Source organism: Gouania willdenowi, unplaced genomic scaffold, assembly GCF_900634775.1.
Source record: "Gouania willdenowi unplaced genomic scaffold, fGouWil2.1 scaffold_339_arrow_ctg1, whole genome shotgun sequence".
Taxonomy (NCBI): domain Eukaryota; kingdom Metazoa; phylum Chordata; class Actinopteri; order Blenniiformes; family Gobiesocidae; genus Gouania; species Gouania willdenowi.
This window is the reverse complement of record NW_021145101.1, coordinates 339-16,207: the sequence shown is the minus strand read 5'-3', so window position 1 is coordinate 16,207 and position 15,869 is coordinate 339. Positions and strand designations below refer to the sequence as shown.

Genomic DNA, 15,869 nt, shown 5'->3' with positions numbered 1-15,869 from the left:
TCACCATCACCACAATCTCAATAGTCCACTTAGTTCCACACATGCTCTGGTTGAGCGTGAGCTGCTGTGAGCTGGTGAGAACTTCAGCATCAACTCTGTAGAACCATTTTCTATCTCATAAACTCCTTTCCTCTCCCTCTGAGCTCTGCTCATCACGGATGATCTCTCATCCAAACGTGTGCTGCTATCTGGCTCACAGTGGAATGTTTTGCTGACTGCCTCTCCCCCCCCGTCAATCACACAGACGTAACGTCCTCTTCCTCCCGACACGCAGAGATGACCCGTTTAGCTCGGTTAGTTGATGGTTTTATCTCACGATCACAACATAATCAATAATCCACTCAGGTCCACATGTTTTGTGTTAGTATGTGGAGCTGTAAGCTGATGGATACGTCACATTATCACTTCATAATCTCCCTCGTTCCTGCTTCTTCCTCCTTAGCTAATGGTAGCATCAGTGGCTAATCTCTCCTCTAAAGGTGCACTGCTGCCACCTTCAGGGCACAGTTGGTCACTACATCACATTACAGCTTAGATATTGATGAGGGACCTCCTCCAGGGTGTTTTCTAGTAATCTCCGTGAAAAAACATAATTGACATAAAAGAACGTCAATGGCACTGAATGAGTTAATTAACTTCATTAGCTCCATTAGCTCCTTTAGCTTCATTAAAGCTGTCACTTTGTGACATTGTTCTTTGTGCTCAGGTGGTTGACCTTCTCAATGACCTGTACACCATGTTTGATGCTATCATTGCTACTCATGACGTGTACAAGGTAACGTGATGCCACTCCTACCGTCTACCATATGAACTATGGCTGAGTGACTATTAACTACAAGTGTTTCCTGGTCAGGTTGAAACCATCGGAGACGCCTACATGGTAGCGTCAGGCGTTCCCAACAGAAACGGAACGCGTCACGCAGCAGAAGTTTCCAACATGTCTCTGGACATCCTGCACTCTATCGCAGCGTTTAAGATCAAACACATGCCTGAGGTTAAGGTTAAGATACGCATCGGACTACACTCTGGTACGCACACACACACGCGTGTGACTCTGAGGAACATGCTTTGAAGTGCTCTAACCCTATCACCATGGAAACATATTTAACACAAATGAAAAGAAAGGCGGAGAGAGACGGAGATAATGAAACAAAAGTGAAAGTTAAGACAAAGAAATATGACAAAGCCTATGTAGCGCTTGGTTTCAGTGTGACTACGGTGGGACACGAGCAAAGAACTGTTTTTACCATGTCTATACATGTTAGCAGCAGATATAGATAAATGACTTAAAGATGTGACATCATAATCACACTGATAAGACACTTAGGGTTATTCAGCGAAAACATGCTGAATATTACTATTGCTTTTACTGCTACTACTATTACTATTACTACTACTGCTGCTACTATTACTACTACTATTACTACTACTATTACTGCTACTACTATTACTATTACTACTACTGCTACTACTATTACTACTACTATTACTATTACTGCTACTACTAATACTATTACTACTACTATTACTACTATTACTATTACTACTACTGCTACTACTACTATTACTGCTACTACTATTACTATTACTGCTACTACTATTACTACTACTAATACTGCTACTACTATTACTATTACTGCTACTGCTGCTACTATTACCATTTCTACTACTGCCACTACTATTACTACTACTATTACTACTACTATTACTGCTACTACTATTACTATTACTGCTACTACTATTACTACTACTAATACTGCTACTACTGTTACTATTACTGCTACTGCTGCTACTATTACTATTTCTACTACTGCTACTACTACTATTACTACTACTATTACTACTACTATTACTGCTACTACTATTACTATTTCTACTACTATTACTACTACTATTACTACTACTATTACTGCTACTACTATTACTATTACTGCTACTACTATTACTACTACTAATACTGCTACTACTATTACTATTACTGCTACTACTATTACTATTTCTACTACTGCTACTACTATTACTACTACTATTACTGCTACTAATAATACTATTACTACTACTATTACTACTACTGCTACTACTATTACTGCTACTATTACTGCTACTACTATTACTATTTCTACTACTACTGCTACTACTATTACTACTACTATTACTACTACTATTACTGCTACTACTATTACTATTACTACTACTGCTACTACTATTACTATTTCTACTACTACTGCTACTACTATTACTACTACTATTACTACTACTATTACTGCTACTACTATTACTATTACTGCTACTACTATTACTATTTCTACTACTGCTACTACTATTACTACTACTATTACTGCTACTACTAATACTATTACTACTACTATTACTACTATTACTATTACTACTACTGCTACTACTATTACTGCTACTATTACTGCTACTACTATTACTACTACTATTACTGCTACTACTATTACTATTACTACTACTGCTACTACTATTACTGCTACTATTACTGCTACTTCTATTACTACTGCTATTACTGCTACTACTATTACTATTACTACTACTGCTACTACTATTACTACTACTATTACTGCTACTACTACTACTATTACTACTACTATTACTGCTACTACTATTACTATTACTACTACTGCTACTACTATTACTGCTACTACTATTACTACTACTATTACTGCTACTACTATTACTATTACTACTACTGCTACTACTATTACTGCTACTACTATTACTATTACTACTACTACTATTACTACTACTATTACTGCTACTACTATTACTATTACTGCTACTACTATTACTATTACTACTATTACTATTACTACTACTGCTACTACTATTACTGCTACTACTATTACTACTACTATTACTGCTACTACTATTACTATTACTACTACTGCTACTACTATTACTACTACTATTACTGCTACTACTATTACTATTACTACTATTACTACTACTATTACTGCTACTACTATTACTATTACTACTACTATTACTGCTACTACTATTACTATTACTATTACTGCTACTACTATTACTATTACTACTATTACTACTACTATTACTGCTACTACTATTACTATTACTACTACTATTACTGCTACTACTATTACTATTACTACTACTGCTACTACTATTACTACTACTATTACTGCTACTACTATTACTATTACTACTATTACTACTACTATTACTGCTACTACTATTACTATTACTACTACTATTACTGCTACTACTATTACTATTACTACTACTGCTACTACTATTACTACTACTATTACTGCTACTACTATTACTATTACTACTATTACTACTACTATTACTGCTACTACTATTACTATTACTACTACTATTACTGCTACTACTATTACTATTACTACTACTGCTACTACTATTACTGCTACTATTACTGCTACTACTATTACTACTACTATTACTGCTACTACTATTAGTAGTAGCAGTAATAGTGGCAAAGAGTAACCGTAAGTTTGATAGGATAGTCCTCCATGTCGGCACTAAGGACTCCCGACGTCGTCAGTCGGAAGCAACCAAAGTGAACATTGAATCAGTTTGTGCTTATGCTAAAACAATGTCGGACTCCGTAATTTTCTCTGGTCCCTTACCAAATCTGACCAGTGATGACATGTATAGCCTATAGCATGTCATCATTTAACCGCTGGCTATCGAGGTGGTGTCCAGAAAACGAGGTGGGCTTCATTGATAATTGGAGATCCTTCTGGGGAAAACCGAACCTGATAGGAAGAGATGGATTCCATCCTACTTTGGAGGGAGCATCTCTACTATCAGAAAACATGGCACATTTATGACATCTCATGAATGAGACCATGTTACAGAGGCGGAGTCCTCCACGCCCCTCTGCGCTTGCCTTAGGACAGTTTCCCTCCCATTGCTATCAGGATAGCTGTGTTCATCGCCATGACAACTGTTGTGATGGTGATGAATATTATTTTATGGAGACGGTGTCAGTCCCCCGACCCATATTTCACAATAATTTTAACATAAAATCAAATAAAAGAGCTATCAATTATAAAAATCTGAAAAAAATTAAAATCTCAAATCTAGAAACACCAAAACATAAAACCATTAGATGTGCTCTATTAAATATTAGATCACTGAGATCCAAATCTCTACTAGTAAATGACCTTATCTCAGAAAATAACCTTGATTTATTCTGTTTAACTGAAACATGGCTGTATCAAGATGAATATGTTAGTTTAAATGAAGCCACTCCTCCCAGTCATTTAAATACTCATATGCCACGAGACATAGGCCGTGGAGGTGGTGTAGCAGCTATTTATCATTCCTCTCTCCTAATCTATCCTAAACCAAAGGCCAGTTACACTTCCTTTGAAAGCCTGGTTCTAAATTTATCTCATACCAAATCAAAAACCTGCCAGCCAGTCTTATTTGTGATAATTTACCGTCCTCCAGGCCCTAATTCTGAATTTCTATCAGAATTCTCTGAGTTTATATCAAACTTATCCTCAGTTCTGATAAAATACTGATAGTAGGAGATTTTAATATCCATGTGGACAAAGATAGTGATAGCCTGAGCTCAGCCTTTATGTCCCTAATAGACTCAGTTGGCTTTTTTCAAACTATTAATGAAGCTACTCATCGTTTAAATCATACTCTTGATCTTGTTCTAACATATGGCCTTGATATTAATGAACTAAAAGTCTACCCTGAAAATCCTCTGCTATCAGATCACTTTTTAATATCTTTTAACATTATCCTAGAGGATCTCGCACTGTGCAATAAAATAGTTACGAGTAGAAATCTGTCCAATAGTGCTGTGGCTAAATTTAAAGAGGCCATTCCTGCTGCCTTACACTCAGTGCACCATCCAATAAATAACTATGATATTAATTATAACCCCTCTCAACTGGATCTGCTTGTCGATAGCTCTGCTAGTCTACTAAAATCCACCTTGGACTCAATTGCCCCATTGAGGGAAAAAACTATTAAACGTCAGAGGAAAGCTCCGTGGTTTAGCTCTGAAACTCACACACTCAAACAAACAACCCGTAAATTAGAGAGAATGTGGCGCTCCAATAAAACAGAGGAGTCACGAATACTCTGGCAAGAAAGCCATAGTAAATACATGACAGCCTTACGACATAGTCGATCTACATACTACTCCTCACTAATTGAAGAAAATAAAAATAATCCGAGGTACCTTTTCAGCACTGTAGCCAGGCTAACACAAAGTCAGAGCTCTATTGAGCCCATGATTCCTCTAGCCCTCAGCTGTGAGGACTTTATGACATTTTTTAACCATAAAATTCATAAGATTAGAGATAAAATTAGCCACTCCCTGCCTTCACCTGGGCCTGCTGTACCATTAAATGTAAATAGGCCTAACCTAAACTGTTTCACACATATAGGACTTCAGGAACTTAACTCTATTATTTCATCCTCCAAACCATCGACCTGCCTTTCAGATCCGATCCCAACTAAGCTGTTTAAAGAAGTTGTTCCCCTGGTCTGCCCATCTTTGTTGGAGACAATAAATATATCCCTATCAATAGGCTACGTGCCACAGTCCTTTAAAGTAGCTGTAATCAAACCCCTTCTCAAAAAACCTACTCTTGATTCCAGCACTTTAGCAAACTACAGGCCTATATCTAATCTTCCTTTTATTTCAAAGATTCTTGAGAAAGTTGTGGCGGCTCAGCTCTGTGACTTCCTTCAAAACAACAGCCTGTTCGAGGACTTCCAGTCAGGTTTTAGAGCTCAACACAGCACAGAGACTGCTTTAGTTAAAGTAACTAATGATCTACTCTGGGCTTCAGATGAAGGACGACTCTCAGTGCTGGTTTTATTAGATCTTAGTGCAGCTTTTGACACTATAGATCACTATATTCTACTAGAGAGATTAGAGAAATTACTTGGAATCACAGGGACTGCCCTAAACTGGTTTAAGTCCTACCTATCTGATAGGTACCAGTTTGTACACGTGAATAATAAGTCTTCTGTGTACACTAAAGTAAGCTACGGGGTTCCTCAGGGCTCTGTGCTAGGTCCAATCCTCTTCTGTATCTATATGATCCCCCTTGGTAATGTTATGAGAAAATACTCTGTTAACTTTCACTGCTATGCTGATGATACCCAACTGTATGTATCAATGAAGCCAGGTGAGACAAATCAGCTATCTAAACTTGAGGTCTGTCTAAAGGACATTAGGGCCTGGATGGACCAAAATTTTCTTCTTCTCAACTCAGACAAGACTGAGGTCATTGTACTGGGCCCGCGACACCTTAGATAAACCTATGCTAGCCTAACTGCCCTAGATGGCATTACTCTGGCACAAAGCACAACTGTTAGAAACCTTGGGGTTCTATTTGATCAGGATTTATCCTTCAACTCTCACATAAAACAAACTTCAAGAACTGCCTTCTTTCATCTCCGTAACATTGCTAAAATCAGATCTATCCTGTCTCAGGGCGACGCCGAAAAACTAGTCCATGCTTTTGTTACCTCTAGACTGGATTATTGTAATTCTCTTTTAGCAGGCTGCCCGAGCAAGTCGCTTAAGACACTTCAGCTGGTTCAAAATGCTGCAGCACGTGTACTGACTAAAACTAGGAGAAGAGATCACATTACTCCTGTATTAGCCTCTCTGCATTGGCTTCCCATAAAATATAGAATAGAATTCAAGATTCTTCTTCTCACTTATAAAGCCCTAAATGGACAGGCACCAGTCTATCTCAAGGAGCTTGTAGTGCCATACAATCCCCCCAGAACACTACGCTCTCAAAATGCTGGACTACTCGTTGTTCCATTCATCTCTAAAAGTAGTATAGGAGGAAGAGCTTTCAGTTATCAGGCCCCACTTCTCTGGAACCATCTACCAACCACGGTTCGGGGGGCAGACACCCTCTCTACCTTTAAGGTTAGGCTCAAAACATTCCTCTTTGGTAAAGCTTTTAGTTAGGAACCAGCTCATAGCTCATAATTAAGATGCAATAGGCATAGACTGCCGGGGGGGGGTCTGGCATGCTCGGTTGGAGAGAGGTTGGAGAGGGCGTTAAGAGAGAGGTCATTTAGGTTAGAGAGGGACCGGAGAGGGTCCCATTCCTCTTTCAAACACTCCCTCTATGTCTGCTTCTTCCCTTGTGTGTTTGCTCCTGTTCTCCTTCTGGCTTTTGTCTTGCAGGTCCGTGGGATCCTCAGTGTGGAGTTACAGAGTCTCAACAACTCTGTCTCCACCCTTTCCTCTGCACACACCCAACACAGCATAACGTGGATGGCTGTTCATCATAGGAATGGGATCCACACAAGGTTCCTGCTGCTTAACAGAAGGTTTTCCTTGCCGCCATGATGAATTCATGTTGGGTGTGGGATACATATGTATGTGTATATACGTATATATGCATATGTGTGTATCCATAAAATGAAGAGTCCGTCCTTAAGACTGCTCTACTGTAAAGTGTCTTGAGATACCATTGGTTATGATTTGGCGCTATACAAATAAAGATTGATTGATTGATTGATTGATTGATTGATTGATATTACTCTTACTATTACTGCTACTACTATTACTGCTACTATTACTGCTACTACTATTACTATTACTACTACTGCTACTACTATTACTACTACTATTACTGCTACTACTATTACTATTACTACTACTGCTACTACTATTACTACTACTATTACTGCTACTACTATTACTATTACTACTACTACTATTACTGCTACTACTATTACTATTACTACTACTGCTACTACTATTACTACTACTATTACTGCTACTACTACTACTATTACTACTACTATTACTGCTACTACTATTACTATTACTGCTACTACTATTACTACTACTAATACTGCTACTACTATTACTACTACTATTACTGCTACTACTAATACTATTACTACTACTATTACTATTACTACTACTGCTACTACTATTACTACTACTATTACTGCTACTACTACTACTATTACTACTACTATTACTGCTACTACTATTACTATTACTGCTACTACTATTACTATTTCTACTACTGCTACTACTATTACTACTACTATTACTGCTACTACTAATACTATTACTACTACTATTACTACTATTACTATTACTACTACTGCTACTACTATTACTGCTACTATTACTGCTACTACTATTACTACTACTATTACTGCTACTACTATTACTATTACTACTACTGCTACTACTATTACTGCTACTATTACTGCTACTACTATTACTACTGCTATTACTGCTACTACTATTACTATTACTACTACTGCTACTACTATTACTACTACTATTACTGCTACTACTACTACTATTACTACTACTATTACTGCTACTACTATTACTATTACTACTACTGCTACTACTATTACTGCTACTATTACTGCTACTACTATTACTATTACTACTACTACTATTACTACTACTATTACTGCTACTACTATTACTATTACTGCTACTACTATTACTATTACTACTATTACTATTACTACTACTGCTACTACTATTACTGCTACTACTATTACTACTACTATTACTGCTACTACTATTACTATTACTACTACTGCTACTACTATTACTACTACTATTACTGCTACTACTATTACTATTACTACTATTACTACTACTATTACTGCTACTACTATTACTATTACTACTATTATTACTGCTACTACTATTACTATTACTACTACTGCCACTACTATTACTGCTACTATTACTACTACTACTACTACTACTACTACTACTACTACTACTACTCCATCATTGTTTTTGGATGTGTTAGTACAACAACAAAAATCATAAATATGTCTTGGTTTATATCTTAATAGTACATTTCTGTCTCTGAACAAATCAATAATAATGTCTTGATCGTATAAAATTCACTGTTATATTATGTCTGTGTATGAACTTGAGGCAGTGCATTGAACAGCAAAGGCGGCGGTGAAGGCGGGGCTGTTTATTTCTGCTTGCAGCTATATTTATTATTGTCATTGTTATTATATTGTTTCTGGGTTGTTTGTTTTTTGTTCTGCGATACATTTTTATATTGTTTTTAATCTGAACTTGGTGAATAAATCTGTTACAGACTAAAAAACAATGTCAAAGTTATTCTTTGATGTAAGTTCATCTGTATTTCTTTCTTTTTGAGTTTTCTTTAATGTTAATAAGGATACAATGTTATGCAGAGGTGTATTTATAACAATTATATAGAGAAATGATACTATTTCTATATTTTTTCTTCCTGGGGGGTGATTAGATTACTGGGTTAATGGTTTATGGTAAATGTGTTGATGTTGTTTGTCTCTTCATGGTTCTCAGGTCCAGTAGTGGCTGGTGTGGTGGGTCTCACTATGCCTCGGTACTGCCTGTTTGGAGACACAGTGACTACAGCGTCACACATGGAGGCCACAGGACTGCGTAAGATACACACCAACACGCTAGTGAACAAAGTCAACGTTAGTGAGAACACTGTTGTGGTGGTTTTAAATGAAATGAGACAGAGTTACGTTGAAGAGTTTAAGGTGGACACGAGGCTTATTTGATCAAATGTTTTAGAGACAGACTGGTCTGTGATTCAGACGTGTCAGTGTGAGCGTCCCATGAATCTATAGTTGTTCTGTGCTCTCAGGGTCTGTAGCTGCTGATAGCGCTAAGCATAACAATGACAGTCTTTCTGAGGAAGAGGTCTTGGTAAAAGTTATAATCAGTACGATGGTATCTGGCCTGTTTAGGGAGAGATTTTATAATCACATATCAAACACGTTAAGCCTTTTTTAAGGTTCAGCGTCACGGGGCCGTGTCGTCTTTGTGATGCAGAGGTCGGCCCTTTTACTTCTGCGCTGAGGGAACGCCTCACTATGCGATTGGTTGCCCTGCCGCTAAGGGGTGTGGCTGTGTGTTGTAACACGTTAGCGAGAACACGTTAGTGAGAACAACAGTAACACGTTAGTGAGAACACGTCAGTGAGAACACGTTAGTGTAGAACACGTTAGTGAGAACACGTTAGTGTAGAACACGTTAGTGAGAACACATTAGTGAGAACACGTCAGTGAGAACACGTTAGTGTAGAACACGTTAGTGAGAACACGTTAGTGTAGAACACGTTAGTGTAGAACACGTTAGTGAGAACACGTCAGTGAGAACACGTTAGTGTAGAACACGTTAGTGTAGAACACGTTAGTGAGAACACGTTAGTGTAGAACACGTTAGTTAGAACACGTTAGACCACACTCGAACATGTTAGTAACCGTTGTATGTGGTTCCAGCCTACAGGATCCACATCAGTTTCAGTACGGTTAAGGTTCTAACAAGTCTCAAACTGGGGTACGTGATGGACACTAGGAAAGCTCAGGTAAGGAACCATTCTATGATCACATGTCAGTTTTGTTAGAACTGAATGAGTTCACATCTAAGATCAAAGCTTGTTTCTGATCAAAGATCAAAGGCTCAGAGGACACCTATTGGCTAATAGGTCGAGAAGGATTTGATAAACCTCTTCCTGTTCCTCCAGACCTCATTGGGGGGTAAGAACCCATGATGTTCTCACTCTAACTGAAGTCAGGTTCTAAGTGGTTGTTCTCCGTCCTCAGGGCCAGTAACCATGGCATCAGTCTGGATGAGATCCCTGTGGAGAGACGACAGAAGTTTCTGGACAGACAGAAAAATATCAAGAAATAAAGACACACACGTACACACACACACACTACCTCGCCCGCTTTGCATTATGGGGCATTTTGTGAGCTTTGTTTAGCTGGAGAGAAACATGCAACCAGTAAACGTGAAAATAAGTTTGTTTCTTGAATGTGGTTCAATGTGAAGGAGCCAAACTTAGTGATGTTCTCCTTTAGTAGGAACTGTTCTATGAATACTGTGCCTCTACTGTATGTGGAACCATATTATCAGCTGTGAAGAACCAGACCATCAACATGTGATAATATCACCAACACAACCAGGAACCAGTTCCTGTTCAATTAAAGATGATTCAATTAGTGCAAAGCAGCGTCTCTCGTCTCTCTAACCCTACCTAACACATTACCCTACCTAACCTGCCTGTGCCATCGGAAAAACGGTTCCTTCTCAAAGTCAAAAGTGTCCACACATCTCCTCTACCTCACCTTAAAAAACTCTGGCTTTTACGGAATAATATTTAGCAAAATATTGGAAAACGGATGTAAAACAGCAAAAAGAGACAACCAAAAGTCTAAACTCTTTGAAAAATAATGAAAAAACGAGAAAAACACAACTAAAAACCAACTACCTTGGAAACATAAAGAAAAACAAAAAATTGAACTAAAAACAAATTTAGGGTCTCTACAGAACCGAAATCCTAAACCCCCCCCCCCCCTTTCCTCATAAAATACAACAATTTTAAAGATAAAAGTTAACGCCAAAACCTAGAACAAAACCCAGAAAAAACCAACAAGAACACACCAACCACTTCCATCTCCATCCCATTCCTCACCACAGGTAATGGGGTGGAGACTGGAAACTGAGACGAGGTCCACACAGACCCGGTTGTGGTGAAGCCCAGACAGGCTCCTGCTTCTGTTCCTCAGCTACAGTTCTATGATCCCTCATTCCATTACACACACATAGTTCCAATTTACAACGGGTTTGTCCAATCAGACACAAAGTGGGCAGGATGCATCCATCCTCCTCCCACCTTGACGCCTGTCATACAGTCACAACACTGCACGGACACCTCACCCACTGATACAAATTCACAAAACCTTTTTGATGTGTGACACAAAGACGAGAGGAACACGAATAACATGCGTCGGCCCGTGCCTGCCTTTGATTCCCTATCTAACTGGGGGAGTCCTCGAACTCCCCCGGGGGGTCTCATCGAGAAAACACATTACCCTACCTAACCCTAACCCTAACCCCAACCCCAAACCCTAAACCCTAAACCCCAAACCCTAAACCCTAACCCTAACCCTAACCCTAACCCCAACCCCAAACCCTAAACCCTAAACCCTAAACCCTAAACCCTAACCCATCCTAACCCTAACCCTTTTTATAATAAATGTGAATGGAACAGAAAATGACAAAAATCAAAAATCGCCCAAAATCAAAAAATTTCAAAAAATTAAGACCATCATTAAACCCGGAAAACTACTCAGAATATAATGCACATATTTAAAATGGGCTAAGAAAGCAATAAGGCACAAAAATGACAATAATAAAAAATCACATGAAATCAAAGGTAAAGCATCATTTTAAAAATGGCTCGGTTGTAACTGAGTTCTGACAAACGGGCGTGGAGCGCCTGTGTGCTGTCATTCTATGCCAAAAGTGGGCCGGATCAACGTGTTGGATGTGGCCCAGAAAAGCGTTGCTATCTGGGATGGTAGCTAGCAGATTGTAGTAACATGTGACGTATCTGTTCAACGTTAGCTCAATTATGCTGTGGGCGTTTCTGAGTGAAACACAATATCAGACTGACGTTTGCTAGCTTAGCATCATGATTCACTACACCAACGATAGTTCACCAATGAATATCAACTAGTGCATATTAATGACAGGCCTAACATTTTGTATAACACTGCTTTCATTTTGTGTGTTTGGCTTTGGAAAAACATAGTATAATAAAAGTCATTTATTAAGATTTTTTTGGTATTTATTTGAGATTTAATGGTTTTTATTAGTCGTGCAACAGAAAAATAATCATTAGATTAATCGTCTAATTAGTCGTTAGAATAGTCAACTATTTGATCAAATAATCTTTTACCCCAGCCCTAGAGGCGGGGCATCATCACAGCCGTACGTTTACAGCACTTATCATAGACAGCTCCACCTGTACGTACCGTTTAAATCAACTTATAGAGTTTATAATATAATTAGATTTTAAAAGGTGGAGAAGGACACAACCCTCCTGAGGTGTATTGACTGCTTCACATGTATAGGAAATTAAAGCATCTAAATTGAACTTTGACTGAGAAACTGTATTAGCCTCAGTCTTGGGGTCAGAAGGTCTCTCTCTCTCTGTGAAGTGTATATGTGGACCAAGGGGGGACACTTTCCCCTTCCTGGCCAAGCAAAGGAACAGTAGGATCAAAGAACAGGTTCGTTCCTGTTCTCACCTCTTTGTTACATTAAAACAATCAACCAATGTTTACTTGCTAAGTTTTCAGACTCTGGGCTCCGAACCCATGCGGAGCCCAGGGGATTTTATCACCCCCAAAGGTGACTCAGGATGTTGGAAGAATACCAGCTGTTTGTTTCCCCCTCAAAATGAGATCAAAGAATCTGTAGCTCGACTGTTGGATGTTGATTAACTTGTGAACCCTGAAAGTTTCTTGTTCCCAGGTTGGTACTTCCTCCATTTGTTGAGGTGTGAAAGTTTGTGACTTTCTTTCTTTGGTCTAAGGCTAAAGCCTTAGACTCCTCCCGTTGGTTTCCAGTTTCCTGTCATATCATATATGCCTTTCTTGGCTAAGATTCTTCAGAGTAAATCTGACCCCAACTGCTCTCACAGGGCTTCTGCCTCAGCCCTGTTCTTTTGATTCTGCTTGTGTTAATAAACTTTGTGTTATTATGCAAGCCAGTTTCTACGATCCCTTTTTTCCACACTACATCTTTTTCATCGTTCACATCTCCACCTGGGGAAACCACGACACTCCCACTACAGTGGTTATGAAGACAGTGACGCTTGACTTTGAGTCATTTATTTAGATTTTTAATGTAATGTAGTTGCCAGAGTCGTCTGGACTCTGTCATATAAAATATGGTGTAAAGTGAACATCCTTACTATACATCTACCTGTGTTACAGTACCAAACAATGTAGAGTTAACGTCAGGCCTTAAAAGTGTATTAATTTAAATGATCATCTCCTCCTTTATATTATCTACAGGTTTGTATTCAGTGAACTTTACTACAGACGTCAGTAGATGTTTTAATGTAGATCAACCTCTCAGTGTGTTTCACTAAATGATCTACATCTACAATGTTAGAAAGAAAACTACTGCATAAAAAAAACATAAAGCAGCATAACATTAGTAATGATGTGAACACGTCTATGGTGTGTGATGTCACTAATGATTGTCAGAGAAAAGTGTTAAGGTTCATTAAAGTGTTCCTTGAGAAGCAGTGTTCAGGTGGGCGGAGCCAGGTCCTACCAGCGAGTAGGTTCAGTTCATGGACAATGTTACCATGGTAACAGACTTCAGGAATTCCCCTCTGTTCTCTTAACTTTAGTCCTGCTGACAAAGAAACGAAATACAACTGCACAAGAAGTCCAAACACAAGTTTTTGTTGTCTTTTTTGGATGGTTTTGGACTATTTTGTTGTATTGCATTTGTTTTTGGAGTCATTGTGTGTTTTTGGCATGTTCTTGTTGTTGCTGTATGTATATTTGTTGTCTTTCATGTCTTTTTGGAGTCATTATGTGTGTTTTTGGAGTATTTTTTTTTGGCCGTTTTGTGTATTTTTGTTTCCATAATTACCATAGTTATAATCTTTGTTTTTTAATTTTGTTGTATTTTGTGTGTTTTTGGAGTGCTTTTTGTTGTCAATTAGCGTATTTGCTTACATTTTTGTGCATTTTCCTGTCATTTATATGTAATTTTGTAGTTATTTTGCCAACAGTTGCCAATGTGCTGTGATGTCCCATCACCTGATACACCAGGGAATCCTTTTCTTATCCTCTGCAGGTATACGCATCAAAGAGAGGGGGAGAGCTACAGCACAAGCCTCAGGCAGAGCCAGGCGTGCCCAGACTTCACAGGTGGATGTGCTTAACTTTTTTTTTCCAAAACAGTTTTTTATTAATTTTTAGAACATAACACTTACCATACATTAAAAAACAACACAATGGCCATTTAGAATTAATAACATAGATAAAGTAAAGCTTCCCACGCTCAAAGACCTTTAACATACAACATGAATGACATTTGGTCTGCTCTTCAACACATAGGTGATCTTCTCCAGTGGGAGGGTTGAGAACATCTGTTGTCTCCACTGATCCACAGAAGGTCCATGACTCTTTTTCCAATGTAGTAAAATATAGAAAGAATATCTGTAATATTACGTGAATATCTGTTAAAGTCACGTTTTTGTATTAGCTCTGTCTGCTAGCGTAGCATCTCTTCTTCTCTGCAAGAATATCTGCATGCCAACCGACCACTGGGTTACCAAACAAATATCTGATGTAAATACAGTATGACTTTTTTTTTTAAGTCCAATTATTAAGGCACAAAATACATTTTTAGTTGCACTTTTAAAAAGAAAAGGAACTATTATGCAGTTTTGCATTGTTTACTATAGAACCAGAATTTAAACTAATAGGCTTCTTCTTCATTTGTATTATTCCTTTATTTATTTTATTTAGGATTTATTTTTAGTTAAATTGCATTGTTTTGAATAGTTTATCAAGGAATTCTTTTGACAATAAAAAATAAAAGGAAAATAACACAGTATTTTCTAGTTTTTTTCCCGAAAAAAAATAATCATTTGTCTACAGTCTCGTTTTGTAAAATAAATCATGAGAGAATCGTATCGTGAACCCAGAATCGTGAATGGAATCGTATCAGGAGTTGAGTGAATCGTTACATCACCAATCTTCCTATAATAACACATACTGTACAGTGTTCCTCTACAGTCTGTACATTTTGGACATACATCTGGAATGTTATCACATCTATTAATATTTACCGGCTTTACATAGATTGGCATCAACCATTTGAACTGAATGAATCTGAGGCGTACATTAATAGATATGCTACTGTATCTCCACTGCTCCTCAGATAAATCTAATGATACATCTTCATTCCAAGCTTTCAGTCTCCCATATGAATCATCACCCATCATAACATTGTATATATGTGATATTATCCCTTTATTTCC

General features: G+C 37.9%; 1 protein-coding gene across 1 annotated transcript in view; it reads left to right on the top strand.

Moving 5' to 3' along the window:
* LOC114459730 (retinal guanylyl cyclase 2-like) overlaps positions 1–11,390 on the top strand; it is a 36,799-nt gene extending 25,409 nt beyond the window's left edge. The window contains 6 exon segments of the mRNA XM_028441887.1: positions 707–775; positions 854–1,028; positions 9,344–9,442; positions 10,291–10,376; positions 10,463–10,548; positions 10,615–11,390. Of these exon segments, the coding sequence (XP_028297688.1) occupies positions 707–775; positions 854–1,028; positions 9,344–9,442; positions 10,291–10,376; positions 10,463–10,548; positions 10,615–10,702 (603 nt within the window). The 3' untranslated portion in view covers positions 10,703–11,390.
* Positions 11,391–15,869: the final 4,479 nt, after the last annotated feature.